The 25,919-nt window shown below is 35.0% G+C and overlaps 1 protein-coding gene across 3 annotated transcripts in view; it reads left to right on the top strand.

Moving 5' to 3' along the window:
- Window positions 1-25,919, top strand: part of LOC128991379 (inositol-trisphosphate 3-kinase homolog) — a 194,008-nt gene that overhangs the window by 8,169 nt on the left and 159,920 nt on the right. For all 3 annotated transcript variants that reach the window (XM_054414197.1, XM_054414188.1, XM_054414207.1), the window contains exon 2: window positions 21,766-21,837. In XM_054414197.1, the coding sequence (XP_054270172.1) occupies window positions 21,766-21,837 (72 nt within the window). The remainder of the gene's footprint in view (window positions 1-21,765; window positions 21,838-25,919) is intronic.

Genomic DNA, 25,919 nt, shown 5'->3' with positions numbered 1-25,919 from the left:
TAAATCAAAAGCTTATGGGTTAAACTTTTGGAGCCCTTTAACAAAATATCCTTTTTAATTACCATTTGCGTTGCACTGAATCTTCAGCTTAAAAATGACACCTAAATCAGTTACAGCTTAATGAATTGGGAAGATAGATGACATTAAACAAGACAACGACATATCACATGCAATTAATACTAGATACTAGAGGGTAATTATTAAACGAAGAGCCATTGATTATTTTTATAAACCAATTACTAAAACCAACTACAACAATGAATATTGGCCGATACGTAGTGTAGCACGGGGGGTAGATTTCCGGGTGTAGAATTCCGGGGTCGGTCATTTATGATTTGACCACTGGGGGTACATTTCTGGGGGTAGATTTCCGGGGGTAGATATCCGGGGGTAGATATCTGGGGGTAAATGTCCGGGGGTAGATGTCTGGGGGTAGATGTCTGGGTGTAAATGTCCGGGGGAAGATGTCCGGGGGTAGATGTCCGGGGGTGGATGTCTGGGGGTAGATTTCCGGGGGTAAAGTTCCGGTATCAGGTTTATTAGCATTTTGATTAATTAAAACTGTTAAGTAAACCGTGAAATGCGAGTTGATTGAATATATAATAATTTATCCATCCTAAAAGTTCGCGCCCGGAAATCTACCCCCATACATGTGATGTCAAAGTGACGTAGGCGTTTTTTCATGGGGGTAAATATCCGGGGGTAGAAATCCGGCGACCCCTAGTTAGTTTATAAATCTTGTGGGGTTTTTAAGAACAGAACTACATGTTTTAATGCGAACAAAGTTTATGTGTTTACATGGTAATACATACAGCTCTTTAAATAATAGTGTCTTAGTTAATATTTTTTATGTGATTGGTTTACTTGAGAAAAACTGAATTTTTAATGTTAGCTTTTATAAAAAAAGTTATGAATTAGATTGAATGAAAACCATACACGTTAACAAAATTTACATATCATCCATACGCAGGTTTCCTTCAATAATTGTGGATTTTATGATGTGTTTGAAATGCCGCCAAGTAGCAAATAGTTCCATCTTGTCGAGATCAACAAGGATACAGAAAACATCTATATATATATATATATATATAACGCTAAGCCGATTTTGTGAACAAAACTCCTCCCTAATTTTTGAACCGATTTTGATGATTAGGGTGCCAAAAAAATTACCCTGATTTGTAGATTTGTAAAATGGTTTTCATATTTTGAAATCTTTATTAGTTTGGGCAGGATCTTCCGTCAAAGTTGGGTTTTCTCCCATAAGATTAACATGGGGGAATCTAAACATTTAATTGGAAACTTTGCCCCTACTAATTTGAGAGACCGGCTGGGCGTAGAAACTTGGTAGAGGTGTCCAAGAAAAGGTATCGGTCTGTAGAAGAGCCATCAACAGAAAAACGAAGTAAATTCCCTTAGGGCTCTGCCCTAAAATCCTTTTAAGTTTCCTTCCCAAATTTGTTTACATTTTATAGTCATATGGATAATTTTTCACTACTTTTTAATGAAGCAACTGTTAATATTTAAATTACATTTCAAACAACACTACTGAGTTTGTCAAAAAGAATTATTTGCAATGTAATTTTCTGATTTCAAAATTTATTTTGTTCTGCATCATCTCATGTTTTGCAAAATAACGTTCAATTACAAAATCATTGGAAAATCTTAATATTACAGAAACTCTTAAAATGATTTCTTATCGAATTATATTATATCTATTGTACGGGTTGGTGTCTGCCTTTTTGACCACTTTTGCCGATATTTATTCATATTATTCAAGACAGATAGGTTCATGAGATCATTTCCATACATGTTTTCAATTATTAAAAAAGATTTCGATTGTGTAATACAATACAGAAGTTCACGTTGCCCATATGAGCCGTGTTCATATTTTGTTTAAATTAATAGTGGTTTACAGCAACTGGATTAATATTTTAATAATTTTTATAAAGACATGTGTGTATGATTTAGAAAGTCATTAATCTGCAAAATTGCAATTTATTGCAGACTTTTTAGAGGTGTTACTTCGATGTATTCATTCAGCTTAGTGAAAACAGAATAGCGCCTTTGAATGTTATTAAACTAACGAATAGGGTTGTACATGTTTACTAGCGCTACTCAGCAACAAAACCCATTTAATTTATCTCTAAAAGAAATATCTCAAAATGCACCGGTAACTTACCCAGATAGTAACATAAACAAAATGTCCAAACTCGATACTACAAAAAAGTTCAGGCCAGAGCCATTTTAATGCGCTTGGATTGTGACACTTATTAATTCGATTTATATTTAACCAAAAGATGATAAAGATCTGCAGAAGAAGTTCATTGTGCTCTTATCGTGTCTAATAATATCCAAACACAGAAACCTTGCCTAAAATTAAAATAGTACCTATATCTTGAAAGATGTTTTGCAGTGGCCTATTACGGACCGGGGCCCACTTGGTTGGCCTTAAGTGAGATTTGTGAAAATAACACTACACTTCGAATGTAAAACAAATTTCACAAAGAGTAATTACCATTTAAGCAGTTACTGTCATGACAGAAAGGTCGTGTTCCTTTTGAACTAGATATCCTCATCCTTTCTAAGATACGTTGATTAACAACAATGCATGTAAACGTCACTATTTACGTAACAATTTACAGTATTTGCTTTTAGAAAATGCAGCACTGCTTTGTCATTTGCATTATTTGTTGCCAATGAAGCCGCATGGCCATAAGAACGAGGTCCCTCATTTCGAGAATAAAAGACAGCATCACTACAAGTATATTCCACTACACCTAAAATTCCGAGGATATATTATATTGAGCACTTTATGTAATTGATAAGGCTGAGACAACTGACATCCGCATGTCATGGAATCAATGTTATGCTAAAATTGCTAAATTTAGAGGGTTATTCATTGGCACAGAAGTACGGTATGATGACCGACGTGACGAAGGAAAAATAAAACTTTCACAGCTTTAGGGTGGACCTCCCTTTGAAATAAGAACGTGCCATCTCAACAAACATATATTTTCTAAAAAAAAAAAAAAACCCACACACAGATTTAATCTGCATAACACTGATGAAATCGCAGAAGTGTGTGCCACAAAAGATCCACCAATACGGTTTTAATGCTATTTAAAGGTTCTTCCAAAAGCATTCTTTATATTATATTCATCAAAAAGAAGATAAACCAGTTAACATAGGAACAATAACTCCTATGACGGACGATATAAGAAATATGTTATTCATTGAATGATCAACCATATTTTGTAACCAACTCATAATAGTCATTACTAGCTGTGTGCCCGTTCTACGCACGGGGATCTTATCATAGTCAGTTAAAACCTTCTTATATAAAGCACAGCAGTTGGTTTGCATACTTTCAGATATGCTGACAAAACTATTCCTTCGCAAATACAGTATCTGACAGTTTCAAGCCAAAACTAATGCTTCGCAATTAAATGTCACCCGGATCTTGTTGGTCGATATGTTATATCCAATGATTAAACTAAATAAACGGTATCAGCATTCTGACACATACTTTCTCCCATAAGTTTGTCAACAACCTTTATCATGTGTAAGCGGTGAAAGTAAATATACGGAAATGGGATTTGTACAATTTTGTTCAGAATTTAAAGGACTATAACATAATGGTTAAAAGTATTTAAGGTACTACCTCAACCTCTTAATTTAACACTTTATTCGGGTTGACATTTTCATTATCAAGGCGCTCTTGTCCTTTCCGTGAAACATTGAGAAACAAGGACATTAATGCGTTACCATCATACATACACACAAAAATACCGAACTTAATTAGGGAATCTGCTACGCTTTAAGCATAAAAAGGTACATATAAAATTAGTACTTGAAATCTTTGTTAATGCCATAAAATTTGATCATAACAATTTATATTTGCTTGGACCGGAGATGACTCGAAATTCTGTCGAAATGCTATCTGAATCGGTTTGCTATATGAAATGAAGTACAGTAGGCCTACTATAGACGATTTAGATTGGTAATTTGTAATAAAAATTACCAAAATAAGCCACGAACTATTGATACATAAACAACGTTCAATGTGTTTGAACAATTCATGATGGTTTGCTGAATAAATGTTTTACTAAAATGCGTTATAGTTTTCTTAGCATAACATTTTGGAATCCAGACAGAAAAAGCAAAAATTATACAGTTAAGACATCAATTAATTGAATAGGCCTACGCCTGTAATAAATAAGGTGCAACACCAACGATAACTAATTTGTAAATTACTGTGATGTGTTGGTACGTAAAAATGATTCTTGCTGCTACTAAAGGTTAAAAGGAAAAGAACCAGTACCGTACCAAAAACCAACGTTTACAGTTAAGAACTGTAGTACAGCCGACCAATTATATGCGTTAATCAAGGTTATTGATCTCTTGGTTTTGGATTTTCTCGTAAAAAGTTATCGGCAATCAAAGTTATTTCCCATTAATTGCTTTATTTGTACACAACTCTTAATGTAAACTTATCGGTGTCAGTTTGAAAAAAAACCTTATACAACATAACTTTCTGTTATTTAATAGATTACGTATTCTCTAAACAATGGTTGCTGGTATATATATTAACATTATAAGGAAATGTGACAAAAATCACACAACGTTGGGTTTTTGGACGTTTATAATTTTATTTCTTAAGTACCTAGGTAGGCCGTGTATTCTATGGAAAAGTACCGGTATCAAGGATCGTTGTCGAAAGGGTTGTTATAAATAATTGGGTAAGCATACGTACCACACGTACCCAAGAGAAGGGCTATGGGCCTATTGGCTGTATGGTCCAGCGATTGCATCACACGGTGAGTAGGAACTATTGACTTTATATAGTCAATGGTAGGAACAGAAAGTGACACATTGGAAAATCGAGTTCAGCATCATCCGTAAACCTCTGTTACAATCACCCACTGCAGTTGTAATTTTTTGCTTTACACTTTACACAACCGCCATTGAAGAGCCGTCAACATTGTTTCTAAGCTATTGGCGACGGTCATTAGTAAATTTAAGTTTCCCAGCCGTATACAACACTGATTCAATCTTGATTCAATGTCTTCTTTCTGGTTATCAAAACTCCAAAACAATTTTATACACATATTACTGGTTCCTGACCTGGATGATGCCTAGTTATTTAATTTACGGTTACACTATATTATTCCACTTGCGATTAATTAAATCCTTTATGTAATAAAAACGTTTTTAATCTCACTTGGATGGGATTTGCCTTCAAAACGTGATCGGAAATGGTTGTGGTGTTTGTAAACAACATTTGTAAACATTTCAGTGACAGCTAGAAAAAATAATCTTGATCCGAACAGCAGTTCGTTGTTTCATAGATGATTATGTGATACAAATTGGAAGAAAACTTGACAAAAATCGCACAAAACTGCATTTTTGAACGGCCGTAATTTTAATTACAAAGTAGTGAGACCATATTTTAATGGCTAAAGACACTCTCGCCAATCCAGTGAATACATTAAAATGACTTGGGTCTTGATAGGTACTCTCGTTTTCCTGGAGAAGATTGCGTAAAATGCCATCTTGAGTGTGTCAGACAGACAGACAGACAGACAGACTGAAATTTAGATGAGACTTGTTTCGGCTTCTTTAATGTATGAAACGTAAAAATAACCTAAAAATGTATGATTCTGAGCAATGTACAGACAAAACTCTAATTTTATTTATATAGATTGTTTTTACACCTATTTATTACCGTATTCATTAAACAATGCTAAATGCGCACATTTTTTGTAATTTCACTCTTTTTTTCGCAGTTAGAAGAATTGTCGTAAGCCTTTAAAGCAACCGTCGATTTCGACGGGTTTTACCTAGTACTACTATAATGGTTATAGTAGTATGTTTTCTGTGACAAGGACGACTAGGAAGCACAGACATTTTAGCCAAAACACGACGGCTTAATCTTCGTCTTCGATCACCTTCCGATTGATTATACAAATTATTAACGTGTAACACTTAGGTTATGGTTTAAACGCTTGAATAAATGCAAATGTGAATGTTAATATAACTTTTGAAACGATAATATATTTCTTGGTTTCACTTATACTCTAACCATCACATAAAGCCCTCTTATGCAGTTATTAGTAGCCAAAATGGTAGGATTTGAAACTGTAAAGGGTTGATTTCTAAGTTACATCTGTACCACCCTGTTTTAGAATAAGTTGATGACTAACCCTGAGGGTTTAAACTTAAAATGTAAATGCAGGTCTCCGAAAATGCCTAAAATTACATCTCCGTGTTTTTTACTCCCCTTTTTTACGAATCAACGTGTAGCCATTAATATTCCAATCTAATTACACCAATCTTTACACAAATGTTCTCTTCACTTAAAATTGTAGGTAAAAATAATTATGAAGCTCGATGGTGAAGGTCAATAACAATATATTATATGGAACCCTGATGACTCCGCTCAATTTTGTGGATGCCTCTGCGAAAGCTACCTAGTTTAGATTATTTTATATGGGTACCATTTGTTAAATATATTAAACATTTTCATTTGTATGTCAATGCACTGTATTATAATGTCAACGTTGACTCTAGAATAGGTGCAAAGGTTAAACTCCAGGCGCTGCCGGAGCGGCATTGCTTTATTGTTTTAGAAATGCTTATATCTTAACAACGGTAAGAGATGCGGCAAAACGGTTAAAATTCAGGCACACTACGTGGGTATCAACTTTTGATCAAAAACAATAATACAGCATAAAAAATCTAAAAATCTAAAAAAAATTAACATTATTTTATATGGGTACGCGGGTGAGTGATGCGAAAAGAGTTTGATTTTGAGAATATATATTGGATGGATGGGGATTGGAAATATTTATGGGGCTGGACAGTAGTATAGAACATTTTCATATGTATGTATAGGCAGTGATAAATATTAATATTGGACCATATCTTAATGTAACATTTTTTCTACCCTTTTACGTAATTAAACTCATAATCAAGAAAAGGAAACTAAATTTAATGTTAATATCAGGCTTACTATACATGGAGCTGATGAGAGGACACTTTAAGCTTACACAAGGCTGTTAAGAGGACATAAGAATAAGAGGACGGTTAAGTGTCCTCTCAACAGCCATGCCATGTGGGAAGATGTTAAAGGGACCTTTTGCTGTCCTCTTATTATCTATTTTCCCTCTCATTTGGTGGTTGTTCTATGAAGGTTGGCAATACTGACAAGTTTTACTATACCTGACGCTGTTGAGAGAACAGTCAACTGTTCTCTTATTATGTTGTCCCCTTAACAGCCTAGTGTAAGTTTATATATATATGTGTCCGTTAGCGCGATAACTCGAGCAAAAATGATGCGATTTTGATGAAATTTGGTACAAACGTGTAAACCTATGTTTATTCGAACGAGTTCGCGAACCAGCATGATCGGACCATGGGAACAGGGGTTTATGGGGGCTTTTATGGGGTAAAAATGAGTTTTTCCTATTTTTGACCCAAAAACATAAAATTTTGAAATTTCTTTCCAAACTATTCTGTAGAGCTTAAAAAAACAAATAATTTAGTATATTGAAGCGTTATAATGCGCCTAATGGTTACGGAGAAAATTCCAAAAAATTTTTAATTTAAAATTCCCATGTTATTCTTATGGAGAATAAGTAAACCGTTGTAGTGTGCTTGTTTATTAACATATTTTGCCCAAATTTGGAAAATGTTTTTATTTCTTACTAACTATTAACATTTTACATAAAAAAAACACTTTTGCCCTCCCTGTTGCAGCAAACCTAAGTATGTGTTAAACTGATTCTATTTAAATAGGGAATAAATGTGATATTTTTAAGGAGACATTTTAGTCTAAATCCAATCAGGCAAATGGAAATTCGCTTAGTCTGCAGGTTTGCTGCGGCGGGGGTATTTAGTTGCATGTTATGTAATTTAAAGCTTATGATTGATTTTTTTTGGTTATATATATATGATGTTTTTTGCTTACCCGTTGTTAACGTACTGGATCCGGGGCTGTAGTTAATTCAGCTGAATTAGCAAGCGGAAATGGTCATTCCCACTCTAGAACATAAATGAACTATTTTGCGTACTGTTTACAGGTATGGCAATGTGATCATTTCCATGCAGTGGTAGAAAAAATAATCTGCGCTTCAATAAAAAAATGTTTAGGCTTAATCATATTGGACTACTGTTTGCAAGGAAGCAGTTGTTGGTATTATTTCTTTAAAATTATATAATTTGTTCAAAATAATAAATATATTGATTTTGCCAGCCAATTTTCGTCTTTGCCGGTAATCACTAACTTGCATTTCTAAACTTTTCACAACTGAATAAATATTTCTTGATGTGGAGGTAATGTAATTTGTAAAAATTAGTGTACCTAGGCTACCTATATAAACTCATTCCTGTAAATGTAATTCAAATAGGGATATAATTCAGTAGGCCCCAACTCCCTTATGTTACAATATTATACTATTTTGGAGCGATCTAAGTTGATCCCAGGTATGTCAAATGTTATTAGTACCAATAAATTTATTGGAGTTATATCTATCGATTTATTTTTGCAAGGATAGTTTTATTTTAATTTTTAGTTGACTAGGTACTTTGTCTATGCATTATCCATGTTATACAGACAATAAATGATTTGATTTGATAAAAATTTCCATTGTAAAAAAGATAAAAAACTACTATCTCATCATTAATGACAGTGGCTTTTTTAAACAACACAAAATAACTTTAAATTACATAAAAAAGGCTATTTTCATAATGGGAAATTGTCTAGTCAGATAATGAAGCTATTGTAGGCCTACATACCTAACTTACAAGGCCGCAAGGACTTAGTTGCGCCAAACTGCAAATTAAGCGTATTTTGACCCTGGTTATTACGCTGAGTTGAAAGCTGGCACTTAACACCACTTAGCATACATTTGAAATGTTTTGGCATGTCTATTTTAGTTTAACAGTTTACTTACATATGTTCTGTGTTAAAAGATCCTTCCGGAAACTTATTTTTTTATTTTGTCAAACTTAATGGTGTCAAAATGGTGCGCCTAGCAAGAACTATCGTTAGTTATCTGTCATAAGAAAGCATGATTTGTCTGAAATGGAAGCAGTCTATCCCTACGGTACTTATCCTTTTAGCGAATTTCCCATATAGAGAATAAGCTATTACCGTAGGTCTCAAGGTAAGACCTTGACTCGGGACGGATTTACTTTTTCGTTTTGATGTCTCCAGATGCCAAAGACCGCTCAATAACTCGAGCAAAATTCATACGATTTTGGTGAAATTTGGTACAAACGTCTAAGTTAATGTTCGCGAACCAGCATGATCGGACCATGGGAATGGGGTTACGGGTGAAAATGGGGTTTTCTTATTTTTAGCTCTCAAAACATAAATTTTTTCAATTTTTCATTACACCATTAAGAGATTAATGGTGTAAAGAAAAGACAAATAATTAGTATCTTGAAGTGTGTTTGTAGGCTACATTTATTGACTATGGAGAAAATCTATAAAATTGTAAATTTAAAGTTCTTATGTTATTTTCATAGGGAATAAGTAAATTATTGTAGTTCGCTTGTTTATGGATATTTTAATATACATCCATTTTAATATTAGTTTATATATTTTGATCAAACTTGGCAAATTTATTTATTTTATACTGAGCTATTTATATTGAATTTAAAACACTTTATACTCTCACTGTAGCAGCGAACTTAGAGGTAGGTACTCATTATTTACTTACTTACTCCTTTGGCCTTTGGAAACCTAGGTGGTTTTTGGCCTCGCCAACCATGTGCCTCCAAGCTCTTCTATCCTCTGCCAGCTCCAATTCTGCTCCCATTCCTCTCAAGTCCTTCGTCACCTCATCAACCCATCGCATTCTTGGTCTACCTAATGGTCTCCTTTCTTCTGGTATACCTCTGAGTACCATCTTTACCATCTCTCTCACTTCTACGGTTCATATGGCCCATCCATCTCAACCTCCTACTCTTAACTATTCCCACAATATCTGGTTCACCATATAATTCTTTTAACTCTCTATTTTTCTTTTAACTCATTATTTAATGTTATTTAAAAATATTTGTGAAAATTGATTCAGGCAAAGGAAATTTGCTTAGTCAAGAGTATTTGCTGCGGCGGGGGTATTTACTTAAGCTAAAGGCACTTTTTACTTTTACAATCATCAATAGCTGATCTATTTCCTTACATTTCTCTATGTCCAATTTCCAAAATTAAACAGTCGCCTCTTGTATTTTTAGACAGTGATGTAGTCGTACATTTCCCGGTGTGGGAACACTCACCTGTTGTAGGAAAATACGGTTTGTCCATCAATATATTTTATGTGCGAAGCGAATAGGGACCTTTTGTCGGGAATTTTAGACGTTGAGTTTTATATATATATTTGAATTCCTTATTAAATTCCGAATCACTTGGTGCAAGTCCCATGCATCTACGATTTTTTTAGTTTAAGTTATAGGACTTTGACATTTTGTTATAGAAAAGGGTAATTTTCAGAAAAACTATTTTGAAAATTTCAAATACGCATAAAAACACTAGTTTTTTTTGTATTTAAGAAACGATTTTCGTACCAAAAGAAAGCTTATAATCTTCTCTTTGGAGGCAATACCAATTTGTATCTTACCTCACAGTAGTTTTCGTTTAAATAATTGTTTTATCGCAGCGTGTCGTAAAAATCACATTTCAGAAAAGGGACCTCTTGTCGGCCCTATTTTATTTCTCCATAAGATCAAAAAAGGTACCTCTTGTTGGGACCGCAAAATTTGTGAGATATTTTGTTCTCCGTAAACTGAACTTTGTTGTAGTGTTATCTAAATTTCCACTAGAATGCAGGACTATTCATTTTTTGGATTAAAGTCTGTTTATAAAATGAATATTTTTCTCAGACCGTGCAGAGGCTAACAAAATGATTTATTTCAACCTTTTACATCTTCAATTTGATATTTTAACCGATACTGTCCTGTTCTATTTAACATAGAACAGGACAGTATCGGTTAAAATATCGAATTGAAGATGTAAAAGGTTGAAATAAATCATTTTGTTAGCCTCTGCACGGTCTGAGAAAAATATGAAATTTTGATATTTTCGACCTTAATTACTTATATCGGCCGTACTGAAAATTTTGCATCGCCGACAAGAGGTCCCTTTTCGCTTTCCACATCACATATGGGTTGTTTCTATAAAGCAGGGTGGGAATGCTGTTCCCAAGCGTTCCCGCTCTGCTACACCATTGTACCAACTGTGCCTTAGTTCAATCTCTCTTTTTCTTGTTGAAACCCATTCTAGAACCTGAGGCGAGAGTTTGGCTTTTTTCATCCTATTGATAAGATCAATCTACTGGTATCTATCATATTAGCATATTATATTTATATTAGCTGTTCTGGTACACCCATGCTCCGTCTTGGAAATTTCCACATCTTATCCGATCTAGACTTCCTACAACACCTCCTAAAAACAATTGTTTTCATTCCAAATTTGTACTCTCAATTTATACTCTAAATTGTGTAGCACTTAAAAAACAAATAATTTGGCATATCTAAATTACAATCAAAGGTCTTGTACAATCAAAGGTTATGGAAAAGTTCCAAAAAGTCTGATCTTTTAATTTTCCCATGTCTTATGGAAAAAATCTAAACATTTGTAGTTTGCTTGTTTATGGATATTTTGATAAAATTTGGCAAATGTAGGCCTATGTATTTCATACTATAGTACATACTAACATTACGCCACAAAATACTCTTTTCCTTCCCTATAACAGAAAACCCAAGTACTCGTTAAAGCTAATCTATATATCTAATTCCGTAAGCAAATCGGTCCCCAAGAAATATCTTGAGCTAGGTAAAAGGATCTTGAGCTATGCTGTTGAGGATTTATTTTAAATCTTAAGGTCCAGGGATGGTGGGAAAAATATCAGGAGTGTCAAAAATTTCTCCTGCTCTGCCCCCACAAGCCGTCAGAGATCCAGTCATTTTCTAATGGAACGAAAGTACTGCTACTGTGTTTCTATAGGCCTAAGCTGTTTTAAATATAACAGCTGATTCAAACATTGCGTATTTGTTTGTTTATCGATTATAGTGTTCTGTTTTTGGGTTAGAATGGTAATGCAGTGTGAAATGTATTGTATCTGGGGAAGACTGCGACTACTTAAAGGAGAGTTTTGGAATGGTGCACAGCATAGGGAATGGTGAAGAGCAGCAATGCTGCTGAAGGCCCATAGTGTTATTTAAATCGGTAATATATTTTACACTAAGAAATGTCAGATAATCCAAAAAAACTTTAAAGGGTTTTGACCACTTTCAAATTCACTTAGTCTGCAGGTTTGCTGTGATGAGGGTATTTTAACTACAATTACTCTGCTCGGCTAAATACTTTCTGAGGCATATCAAAGAAAAGAATCTTAACCATTTGTGATTTCTTATATTTCTTCAAGTGTTTCAATCGAGTATACAATACTTCATTAACTTAAAGTTTCCCAATGTTTTGTAAGCCGCAGTATTGCAAATCCCATTGTTGTATTGAATGACGCAGAAGCCGCTAGGTGTGGCTAAAGGATGTAGCTGTGTAGATTGAATCTTTTATCCTCTTAGAGCCGAGCGAGTGAATGGGTGAATTAGTAGTCGGATAAGTTTTGGGCATTCGCAAGTCATTGTGGAACAATAATATAAATGAGCCAGCAGATTCTTTGTGACTGGCCATGTATTGGTGTTTAGGAGCGCTTATACCTGTAGTAGGTAGCTGAACACTACTGTACTAAGATCTGTAACCATTATATTTGTTATTTTGGTGTTCTTGAAGCAAAAACCTTAGTTTGAATTGTAATTAGAGATGTAAATTACCCAAGTATTTCAAACTTTGAGTAAATACCAGTTATAAAACCCTAGACGCACTAGGTACACCCACCCAGCCCACATCACTACATGTTTAATTGCATAATCATAAATACCAGGGTGTTTACAAAAAATTGATATTTACTTGGATATTCACAGTATATTAACTCCTCAGGGGTGGCCCATTAGGAGTCAGAAGAAACTTGAATGTAAGCATATGTTGATATGCACATAGAATTAAAGGAACTCAAATGAACAACCAAGTCAAGAATGGCAGCCGTGTAAATACCGTTTATTCAAAATGTATGCTGTGTTCCTGTTTGTTTAAGTCTCTAACAACTCAACTAAATCACTATTCATCCTGTACCAATTAATAGAGCGAACACCCAATGTCAACTAGGTCCAGTTTTAAACCTTGACAAAAATTTGGTCATTTAATTGCTCAAAACTATCGACGCTAAATAGTAACAAGACCAGGGTTTGGACCGTTCCCTTGCAAAACGTAAAAAATGCCACTGGCGTAAAAACACACATAAAATAAAATTCATCTAACTAGAATTAGAAGGCGAGCACTCTAATGGAATCTATTAAGATTTAAATGATTGGAGGAAGCTGCTGGTACTGTGGGTGTTTTAATTTGTGTCTAATTTTAGCCTCGATTGGCTTAAGTGAACTCTTGACTTGCAGACTTGTCAATTGACCTTAACCAAGGAAGAGTTTCAGTTTAGCACTGTTTCATTAGCACATTGATATTGTTTCACTGTTCACTGTCATTGTTGCCTACTGGAAGTAAAAGTAGCTTGTGATATCAGAAAAATGGTTTTTAAAATTTTGATATGCCTATAATCCAGTGGCGCCCTCGGGCATACATATACAAATATTTTATACTGGTTGTAATACATTAGTGCTTACAAATTGCGTAAAATGATTTGTCACACTAACTTCGGGCAAAGAAATGGTATAAAACTGCCATTTTGGAGACTTAGTTTACACAAATTTTTAGTTTACTCCCGAACCCCCCCCCCCCCCATGTGGCTGTTCTAGATCCGCCACTGCTATAGCTTTTTCAGGCCTTATGTATGTCAGGCCTTAGGTAAAATTATGTCACAAATCACAGTTAGTTCATCTAAATACCCCTGCCGCAACAAACCTGCAGACTAATTTCCATCGTCATTGGATTTCAATTGAAATATTTTCTTAAACATGTCAGATTTACTCCATATTTCAATAACATTAGGTTAAACGAGTACTAGGTTTGCTGCAACAGGGATGATAATATGTTTTAATAAGCGTAGGATTACAGTAAATTTCATTAAAATCGGATCATTTTTACTTGAGTTTATGTGGCAGCGGACATATATACCGGATATTATAAAAATTTGTCAACGGCTTACATTTTTTTGTATTAAATGTTTTTCAACAATTAAATCCACCATTAGTGATATTTCCTCCCTCTACACTCCAGCTGTTAAAAACACTATCATAACCAAAACGGTTGAGTATTCACTTATGTCTCTTAATCTCCGCTACGTAAAAGTTAAGACGGTGACACACTATCGATCTTTTCCCCGAACAAGACCCCGAACCGAGCAGGGAGAAGGGAGGTCGAAGGGAGGATGTTCGATAGTGTGTCACGGGTCCGTACACCGATCAAGACGCCGAACAAGACATCAGGCCGAGCAGGGAGACGAGCGCTCTGAAAGCGGGTTTTTTGGCGAAAGATCAAAGAAAAGATCGGTCCGATGTACGGTCCGATGTACGATAGTGTGTCACGGTACATTTTTGCCCCGTACATCGTCGCGAGCGCCGCACCGAGCGGCCGCCTGCGCTAGCATTGATAGTTCTGATTTAATATGGCAATTAAACTCTTTAATTGGTAAAATAAATAAATGTTGGGTAATATGTTGCCATTATATATTATAACCATTTAAGATGTAATGTTTGTGGTTTGTTTGGTCAAGGTTGAAAGTGTAGAACCCGTTAAATCAATTATATCAATAATATTAAGGTTGAATTAAGTAATTGATGTTGACTTAAATTCTTTCAAAAATAATATAAACATTAATATTATTAAAGGCAATTAAAATGATCATTCTGTAACGTTATTTCAATGAATAAAACCAATAGAAATCAATAGATATAACTAAGCATCCTTTCTAGAATATTTTATTTTTGCGACAAGTTTTCAAAATGCGACTTTTAACAATAATTTGTATGTTATAGAAACTTGTTGTTATAGAAACCTCCGCGCTCTCACTCGCACACACTCTCTATCTCTCTCCAAACTTCCTTTTGCCGCGCTCGGTAGAATTCGTCTGGTCTTGGTCATGTTCGGGGAAATGTTCGGAGTAAAATTTTGCTGATATTTATCTCCCTTCTCCCTTCTCCCTGCTCGGTTCGGGGTCTTGATCGGGGAAAAGATCGATAGTGTGTCACCGCCTTTAACAAACTTTGAGAGGCTGCTATTTCCAAACGAATTGTCCTTTTTCAGTCTGGTTTGGGGTAATGTGCATCTATAATAAAGACCTTCAAAATGAGCTATAATTCAAACTATGCTTACATTTAAGAATTTTGAAACTTCCTCCACAGGACGTCCCTACCAAAGAAAAAAATTTGGTTAAAATTACCAAAAAGTCAGTAACTGCATTGAGAACGTAATTCTAGAGTTTTATTGTTCTGCGTTAATAAATAAGAAAAATATTAATGTCTTGCCAGACTTTTTGAACACCCAGTACCTACAGGGTGAATAAAAAGTCAAGACCCCCCCCTCTAATATTTTTCCAAGTAAATATACAGAGATATCCTTTTGGTGGTCGAGCAATCTTAGCAGGAAGTTTCTTTTTATCATTTTGAAATTTTTGAGTGTCCCCCCAGAAGGGGGGATTCGGGGGACAACTAAAAATGTTTCAATAGAAACCCCTATCAAGTGACACCTTTTGAAGTGTTTTTGTAAACACTTCAAAATGAGGTGTCACTTGAAGGGGGTTTACATTAAAATATTTGAGTTGCCCCCCAAATCCCCCCTTTTTGGGGGACACTCAAAAATTTCAAAATGATAAAATGAAACTTCCTGCTAAGATTGCTCGACCACCAAAAGGATATCTCTGTATATTTACTTGGAAAAATATTAGAGGGGGGGTCTTGACTTTATTCACCCTGTATATGAATTTGAACAGATGGTGTTTTTGGCCTCTGGCACAGAAAACATACTACTACAACCCAGAATGCTGACCGCGAGAAGTGTTAAGTACTTGGAGAGAGCTTTGCCTGTCAATTTTGTATTAAATGTTTTTCAACAATTAAATCCACCATTAGTGATATTTCCCTCCCTCTACACTCCACTCCAAGTACTAGGAGTACTTGGAGAGAGCTTTGCCTCTCAATTCGTAGGTATCGCCACCAGTATAGCAATGCTGGTGGCGCTGCCTACGAATTGACAGGCAAAGCTCTTTCCGAGTACTTAACACTTTTTTAAACACGCGGTTGTAGTAGTATGTTTTCTGTGCCTCTGGGGACATAAAAACAAAAAAATAATCGTGGTCCTGTTCTGGTATTACCATGAGACCTACAGGAATACCTTAATCTCTACATGGGAAATTTGCTAAAAAAAAAACATTGTCAAACTGTTTCTATTATTGATTTGTAAACATGCTGTTACAAACTGGACTGTTATTTCACAAACATCCCTTAAAGTAACTTGTTATCAGTGATGTTTATCTGATCTCAAGGTTGTACAGTGACTATCACCAGGGTCACCTGAACAGCTGATCAGCTGACCAGCTGGTACTGGTCAAACTGACAGCCAGCAAACCTTGAGATGACAAAGAATGTACACGTCATGCTGTCCACTTTCCTTAAAAATCTGTTATTGCCATGTTTCAATTCTTGACTTCTGGGTCGGTGTTTCTGAATAGTTGAGTTCTTGATTAGTTAGTGAATGTAGTTACTCCTTTTTCACTTCTTTAAACATTGTCTCATTAAGTTTAGATACTGAAGTAGACATCCCATCTGTAAAGACTAGCTGTACCCAATATTTCATTGAAAAGGAACATAGTTAAATGAGCTTGTCTCGCATAGCCCTACCAATATAGCGAAGCTACAATCTATATAATTAATACGCTACAAGATAGTAGATGTGGCTCTAAATGTACTTTAGTTTACGATGACTTGATTAAAAAGTGGCATATTCTACAGAAATCAGTAGTTTAAATAGGAAAACTCTGCTGATAGCTCAATTTAACAACATCCATTTTGATTCCAAAATTTGTGACAACTTTACTATAGGGATGAAATTTCTAAGACTTTATGAAACATTTGGCTCTTAGGCATCTTTAAAAATTATAGTTATATATAGGTTATCACATTATAAAATTGGTTTGTTCTTATTTTAAAGTAATATATATAGAAAATGTATTTTTTCCTACAGTTACCTGACAAAGTGGCCACACTCATTTTTTTTTGCCGCACTCCAGTATTCAAACCAAACAACACAAAACAGTGTGCTTTTATTAGGCACGTAATGTGTACGCTTGAAAATAAGTTGGTAACACTTAAAGATACAACTACGATCAGCTGGTTCAGCGTTTCCCATTTTGTTTAACGCTTGGATTTAAACATGATGTATAGTGTTTGAAAGACTATTTATATGCTTTATTAACTGGAGGAAAAATATAATGTGTAACGCGAGTGTTAAGTGCCTTTGCTGCACTCCAGAAACTTTCCACACTCGCCTGTGGCTTGTGCGTAAACATTTCTCTCATGTGCAGCAAAGTGCCACTTTGCACACGAGTTACACGAATAACTATTAATATGCTATTCCAATGTTAAAGTTGGAAAAAATTCTGTTTTCTACTTTATATATAATTGCTGACATAGTTGATGGGTCATAACAGTTACTATAGCCATAGATTAAATATACTCTCTGAGTAAGGGAGTGACTTTAGTCTATGCTATAGCTCATAACAAGTCGTTTCATCTGTTTGACTTGGTAAAAGCATCGTTATTCTACAGAAATTAGTAATTTAGATCAGCGCAATCTGTCGGTGGCTCACATCAACTACAACCACAGCCACCTCTAATACATGTATTAGAGGTGGCTGTGCTACAACGGATTTGATTAAAAAACTGGCGACAACTTTAGCATGAGGATGGAATGTAGTCAAAGCTCCCGTGAAACAGATTAGTTTAAACAAGGCCAAGTTGTACAGCTGTGATATGCTCGTAACATATGCACCACTAACAATGGTGCATAGATTTAAACTTGTTTACACATATTAAACCGTTTCCAATTAAAAGTTTGTTTGATTTGTCCCATTCATTTCTATCACAAAAGTATAATTGAGCTTTAAAACAAGAATTTAAAACAAACAAATTACAGTACTGATTTACATACTACAAACTTCAGCTACTGTGTATATTAGGCAAAGTGTAAACCTCCATTTGGTGATTTAAAACTGGCCCTAAACAATCATGATTTTGTTGATAAGGCTCACAAACCCATCCTTCATTCATCTTTACCTTAAGTTTTATCCTAATTTGTTGGCGGTATCTATCTATTTGAGAAATGTTGTATACCTCAGATCTGAAACAATTTTAAGAGAACTCATAATATTATGTGTTATTCAAAAAGTCCTGTTATTTATCCCACAAACACATTTTCCAAAGTTTTTTTTATATTTTATTGATGCATAGAAGAAACTAGTATACATATAATTGATATTATGTTGAGGGATACTATCATTTTTAATAAATAAGTTAAATTATTAGTAACTAAAAATAATTATTATAACTATATAGTGAAACCACAGTACTAAGGGTGCAAAATATAATAAAAAGTGTAAAAAAAAAATCTTAAAAAAAGGCACCATTGATCAATTTTGTTCCTGGACTCTTAGCAAACATTATGAACAAAATATTTTACCCCTATTTTCTCTCAAATAGCACTTGGCAATCAGAAAATTAAATTTAATCAAGTTGACTATTTGTCTACTATATCATGGACATGGTTTAGTAGATAACAATCAGAATCAGAATCCATTTATTGTCATTTTAGCGAATTTCCCATATAGGGAATAAGCTATTACCGTAGTACTCATGGTAAGACCTGGACCCGGGACCGATTTTTTTTTCGTTTTGAGGTCCCTAGAGGCCAAAAATAGCATCCGTTCAAATTCATATATATATATATATATTTATATATATATATATTTATATATATATATTTATATATATTTATATATATATATATTTATATATATATATATTTATATATATATATATTTATATATATATATATTTATATATATATATATATTTATATATATATGTGGCCGTTAGCGCGATAACTCGAGCAAAAATGATCCGATTTTGATGAAATTTGGTACAAACGTGTAAACCTACGTTTATTCGAACGAGTTCGCGAACCAGCATGATCGGACCATGGGAACGGGGGTTTATGGGGGCTTTTATGGGGTAAAAATGGGTTTTTCCCATTTTTGACCCAAAAAACTGAAATTTTTGCAATTTCTTTCCAAACTATTTTGTAGAGCTTAAAAAAACAAATAATTTAGTATATTGAAGCATTATAATGCGCCTAATGGTTACAGAGAAAATTCAAAAACATTGTAAACTTAAAATTCCCATGTTATTCTTATGGAGGATAAGTGAACTGTTGTAGTTTGCTTATTTATTAACATATTTTGCCCAAATTTGTAAAATGTTTTTATTTCTTACTAACTATTAACATTTTACGTAAAAAAACACTTTAACCCTCCCTGTTGCAGCAAACCTATGTATGTGTTAAACTGATTTGATTTAAATAGGGAATAAATGTGATATTTTTAAGGAGACATTTTAGTGTAAATCCAATCAGGCAAATGGAAATTCGCTTAGTCTGCAGGTTTGCTGCGGCGGGGGTATTTCAACATTACATTGCTATAGACAACGTCAAAGAACATAAGAAATACAGTAATATGCAGTATAAAAAGAAATAGTACAATGTACTTGTCAGACTAACAGATATAACAGAGTAAAACATAACAAAGAAATAATTAACATTCAGCAATAAATTGATATAAACTACGAAAATTAACAATAAATCAACTACAACTACTCACCAAAGCATCACTAAATTAAAGCTCATAACAGATCAAATTAAAATTTGTATGAACAAAATTCATCAAGAGAATAAAAAGCTTTGCTTATAAACCAGTTTGACAGTTTCAATTTAAATTGTTGAATTTCGAGGTTTCTGATCTCTTGTGGCAATTTATCACTGTTATCATTGTTAATCAGTATTATTAATTATTCATTTGTCCACAAAAATCATTGAATTGTGGATATTTATAGGCATGCACTGTGGATGTGATGCTCCCTGGTGTGGATTAACGTCCGCACGAGTGAGTACTTGACTATCCGCAGTACTATCCTGATAATTAGACCAAAATGTGGTTCCGCTTCCACTCTAAACTGTAGGTCCCTTAGTTGCCATAAGCTGTATGGGCTATTAATTAACAGCTGTGTCTAAGGAACATGTCGGCCTTCGTTACTAACAAGACTACAAGATCGCACCACTCATCCTACACTCATCCTTCACTCATATTTGGGTTAAAACACGCACATAGTGGCGTCCCCATCTTAAATAATTGATTATTGATAATTGAATTGCTATTGATACAAACTATCTTCAAAGCAATCCTGTGTATAAACAATCATTAAAGCAATTCATTTGTATGCAAACAATCGTTGAAGGTTGCGCTGATCATATCATCTCTGAGTGATTCTAATAATTGACTTGATCAGTTTACGATTGTGATCATCTATTATAAGCTAAGCTCTAATCTAGTGAACTGATTGTGGCCAATCAGTTCAGTCAGTCAAGGGTCACTGATTTATCAGGTCACAGTCAGTCTGATTGATCTGTGGTCTTTGACTTTGCCAAGATCATTTCTCTGTCACATTAATCTTTATCGCTTTTCGCCTTTGGCTGTCTTATAAAAAGACTTCACCTTAGGAAGACAATTACAATTTACACCACACAACAAAATGTGTTTCCTATATATAACTATAATAACTCAACAGCTGAGGTTTACCAATAGTTATTTGTGTATTTGCTGCACACGAGAGCAATGGCTCGTGCGGAATGATCTCGAGTGCAGCAAAGGCCTTTTTCACTCGTGTTACACATTATATTTTTCCTACAGTCACTATAAAGCATATAAATAATTAGTCTTTCAAACACTATACAACACGTTTGAGGTTCAGCTGGCAACACAAATAGGTGCCCTAGAGAAAGTAGTACCCGTGATCCGTATCACTCCGCTATTTTTCCTCGGCAAGAAATGTGCTCCGCGTTTTGAGAATATAGTTCCGTATGTTTTTGTAATTTGAAGTGGTTTCCACGCCTAAAAAAATGCTTTAAAGGTATTTTCTTGTTTATTAAGATCGTAGGAATGTTTTAAAAACGTTTTAAAGAAAAGTCCAGAAAGTTCAGATATACCGAAATTATAAACACGAAATGACAGGTTAAATCGTAGTTATAATAGTCAATCAGCTGCTCATAGTACTATTATCTTTAAGTGTTGCCAACCTATTTCCAAGCGTACACGGATTACGTGCATAATAGAACCACGCTGTTTTGTGTTGTTTCGTTGGAATCCTGATGTGCGGCAAAGTATAAACCGTACGGCAAAGTATAAATATGCAGCAATTAGCAGCTTTCTGTACTATAAACAGTACGAGGAAGCCAACTTTGTCGGGTGACTGTAGGAAAAATATTAAACAGCTGCGCCATTTAAATTAAGTAAAAAATGCAGTAGGGGAATTCCCCCTTGAGCCGCATAAATTTTATGAACGGGTATACTGTAGTTGAAAAGTCAATAGATTGTGAATGTTGTCAATTAGAGGTATCAAATACATTATGTTTACTTTTTGTTTCAGTACCTCATCAAAAAAGGGCTGGCGTTTTTCCATAATGGAGTGTTGACTCCTACAAATAATCACATTAAAAAGGTAAGTCATGTAGTTTGTCAATCGTTTTTATAAATTAACTACTTACTATCACACTAGTTAAAGATGTGTAAAGGCCAGTCCAGACGCAAGGATTTCGCGTATGTTTTACCAGCGCAGGTAAAACATTGCAGTCAAGTCGTGAAAAAAATGTGTCCACACAGTACAGGTTTCAGCATTAATTGTTTATGTAATTTTGTGATAACTTTCAGGGTATGTGCACGTAATATCATGGAAGATGTGTTACCGTGGTAAATTTTTGCAGTGTGTGTTGCAAGAAAGCAAAGAAATAAGTCTGAGCGACGACGACGCTCACTATGGTCAAAACGTTGGCTACTAAAAAGACAAACATTTTTATAATCGTTTCTCTGTTCACGTTTGAATTTACTGCGTTGTATTTTTCAATAAGATTTTAAGCCTGATTCTTCTTCACTACCTTCCATAAACAAGGAATACAACACAACCTTCCTGTTGGTACAGTTCGATGAATTCGACAACAAACTCACAAGAACATTGGCGAAGATCTGCCATCGTAAAAAAAAAACTTATAGCTCTGACAGCACGTGAAGACAACACTGGAGACTGGAGTTTAAGCGTGAAGATGGTGTTTAAACGAATGACAGTGTTGAACGACTTGTCTTAAAACGTCAAAAGTATGCTCTCCTAAAATAGCTTTATCTCTCCGTCCGCACAGTTCTCAAAAATGCACAGTTTTACTATCCAAACGCAACGACTTGACTGCAACGTTTTACCTGCGCAGTTATATTGTACGAGAAATCCTTGCGTGTGGACCGGCCTTAACAAAATGTCACACTTTGGTAACATTGCTAACAATTTACAATTGCATGTATACAGAAAAACAAAGCGTGCTCTAGAAAATTGTTTTCAAACTATAATTAATTTACCCAAAATTACCATCCTTTTTACCAATGTAGCAGCTTTTGCTAAAACTCATTGAAAGTCATATTTGAAACAGGCATAGTTAAAATCTAGAAATGTATCTACTAAATGTTTAGTTTATCTTTTGGGTCACATGTCAGGCATAAAAAGTATCAAAATAAGCTATACTATCAAAACATGATCACGTGCCAAAAGCTGGCAGAAATGTTGCAACTTATCAAACTAGAACAGACACCCTGACTGTCTGGGCGTGTGCGAAGTGCAGACTTATAAAAACTTGATTGCAACAAAACTGTTAACATTGTAGAGTGATTTTACGCTCTAGTTATCTCTAAATTTAGTGTTTACTAATAAATCATTAGTAAGCATTTGGCTTGAATTGGTGAATTTGGGTTATATAATCTAATATTTATAGAGGGAACTAGTGTAGTCTGTATGGTAAAATTTAGGTCTAAGTCGACTTAACTTTTACAGTAAAACCCCTTATATCCCCCTACGTAGAACCGAGCTCCTGGCCGGATAAACCAACCTGTTAACACGATAATTTGTATCTAAACAACTTGTGATTGGTTGAAAGAAGTGTTTAAGCCTATTTTGGGAATCTAAATCTCAACTTGAGTAGTGAACTCGTTAAAAATGTAAATGAACAGGAAACAGATAAACCGTGTGAACGCTCAAATCATGGAGACTACGTTTACAACCGTGGAAAATAATGTTGGTATTGATTCCGAGAAGCGACCGGATAAACCGAGGACAGGTGATTCCGAGGCCGGATATTAGGGGTTATATGGTAGTGAATTTCCCTAAAGGATAGTAGTTTTTGTCATGAAAACCAAGGTTAGACCTATTTCCACACCCTACTGTAAGGGAGATTCTGTATTATTGGAAAGACGTAGGTCCTGGACCCTCCGTACGATTAGCAAATTTCCTTGTAGGGAAACAGCTGTTATCATAATCATTGTGGTAAGACCCAGGTCCAGGACCCTCTGTCGATTAGCGAATTTACTTGGAGGGAAACAGCTTTTATCATAATCATTGTGGTAAGACCTAGGTCCAAGACCCTCTGTACTATTAGCGAATTTCCTTGTAGAGAAACATCTGTTATCATAATCATTGTGGTAAGACCCAGGTCCAGGACCCTCTGTCGATTAGCGAATTTACTTGGAGGGAAACAGCTTTTATCATAATCATTGTGGTAAGACCTAGGTCCAAGACCCTCTGTACTATTAGCGAATTTCCTTGTAGAGAAACATCTGTTATCATAATCATTGTGGTAAGACCTAGGTCCAAGACCCTCTGTACTATTAGCGAATTTCCTTGTAGAGAAACATCTGTTATCATAATCATTGTGGTAAGACCCAGGTCCAGGACCCTCTGTCGATTAGCGAATTTACTTGGAGGGAAACAGCTTTTATCATAATCATTGTGGTAAGACCTAGGTCCAAGACCCTCTGTACTATTAGCGAATTTCCTTGTAGAGAAACATCTGTTATCATAATCATTGTGGTAAGACCCAGGTCCAGGACCCTCTGTCGATTAGCGAATTTACTTGGAGGGAAACAGCTTTTTTCATAATCATTGTAAGACCTAGGTCCAAGACCCTCTGTACTATTAGCGAATTTCCTTGTAGAGAAACATCTGTTATCATAATCATTGTGGTAAGAACCAGGTCCAGGACCCTCTGTACGATTACCAAATTTCCTTGTAGGGAAACAGCTGTTATCATAATCATTGTGGTAAGACCTAGGTCCAGGACCCTCTGTCGATTAGCGAATTTCCTTGTAGGGAAACAGCTGTTATCATAATCATTGTGGTAAGACCCAGGTCCAGGACCCTCTGTCGATTAGCGAATTTACTTGGAGGGAAACAGCTTTTATCATAATCATTGTGGTAAGACCTAGGTCCAAGACCCTCTGTACTATTAGCGAATTTCCTTGTAGAGAAACATCTGTTATCATAATCATTGTGGTAAGACCTAGGTCCAAGACCCTCTGTACTATTAGCGAATTTCCTTGTAGAGAAACATCTGTTATCATAATCATTGTGGTAAGACCCAGGTCCAGGACCCTCTGTACTATTAGCGAATTTCCTTGTAGAGAAACATCTGTTATCATAATCATTGTGGTAAGACCCAGGTCCAGGACCCTCTGTACTATTAGCAAATTTCCTCGTAGGAAAACAGCTTTTATCATAATCATTGTGGTAAGACCCAGGTCCAAGACCCTCCGTACTATTAGCAAATTTCCTTGTAGGAAAACAGCTTTTATCATAATCATTGTGGTAAGACCTAGGTCCAGATCCTCTTCATCTTCAATGAAATTTCTTATGGGGAAGAAGTTATTTTCATTTCCCTGATGAGTCATTGGACTAGAACCTCCTAAATGTTTAATATTAGGGTGCCCAGAAGCGAAAAACATTGTTTAAGGTCCTTATTATAAGTCCAATGTATGGTCAGGCAAAGCATTTGTTGGAGAAATTCAGTAGAAGAAGTATTAGTTGTGGAGGGTAGCGCAAAATAGAACTGATACATTATTAGAGGAGCCTTTGGGAGCAGGTCATAAAAATCTCAAATTTATGATGTAATGAAATTATTTTTTCATCTGTGTTTGTCTTAACTTGCAACAAACAAAATTAACTAGACTGCAATATATTTAATTTTATAAGCGTAAATTTCACATACTTTTTCCTAACACATCCTTAAAAACCCTTTACCTATATTGCTTGTATATTTGTTTGTAGAAGGGCCTGTTGACTATTTAGCCTCAATTTCACTTAGTCTTATCTTACTGGCTTTGCTTGACAGATGACTTTATTACTTGGCTCATGTGTATCCCTCAGTTGCCAGAGCTGTTACATTCCTCACATGTGAATGTAATTCTTGTTTTTCACTCTGCTAAATGCATGTTTGCAATTCTTTCGCAATATTAGAATTTGCCATTATGTAACGGAAAGTTAAGAGAAAAGTAAATCTACCATTTTGCTATGATTTTGGTCTAGCATGTACTCCTGGTACAAACAGTGGTTATATGAGGATTGGAAACATCCTGCAGATAGACGCAAATGGTCCATATGCCAAATACGATGAATTAGAGAAAGCACCAGATCAAGATTGGCAAAGATGAATGGTCAGAGAGAACTAACCATATAAGAAGTGGGCTATCTTGTTACACTAATGGTTCTAAAAG

The sequence above is a fragment of the Macrosteles quadrilineatus genome, unplaced genomic scaffold (genome assembly GCF_028750875.1).
Source record: "Macrosteles quadrilineatus isolate MER2022 unplaced genomic scaffold, UCM_ALF_1.0 Scaffold_1__1_contigs__length_201487025, whole genome shotgun sequence".
Taxonomy (NCBI): Eukaryota; Metazoa; Arthropoda; class Insecta; order Hemiptera; family Cicadellidae; genus Macrosteles; species Macrosteles quadrilineatus.
This window is presented reverse-complemented; position numbering and strand designations above follow the sequence as displayed.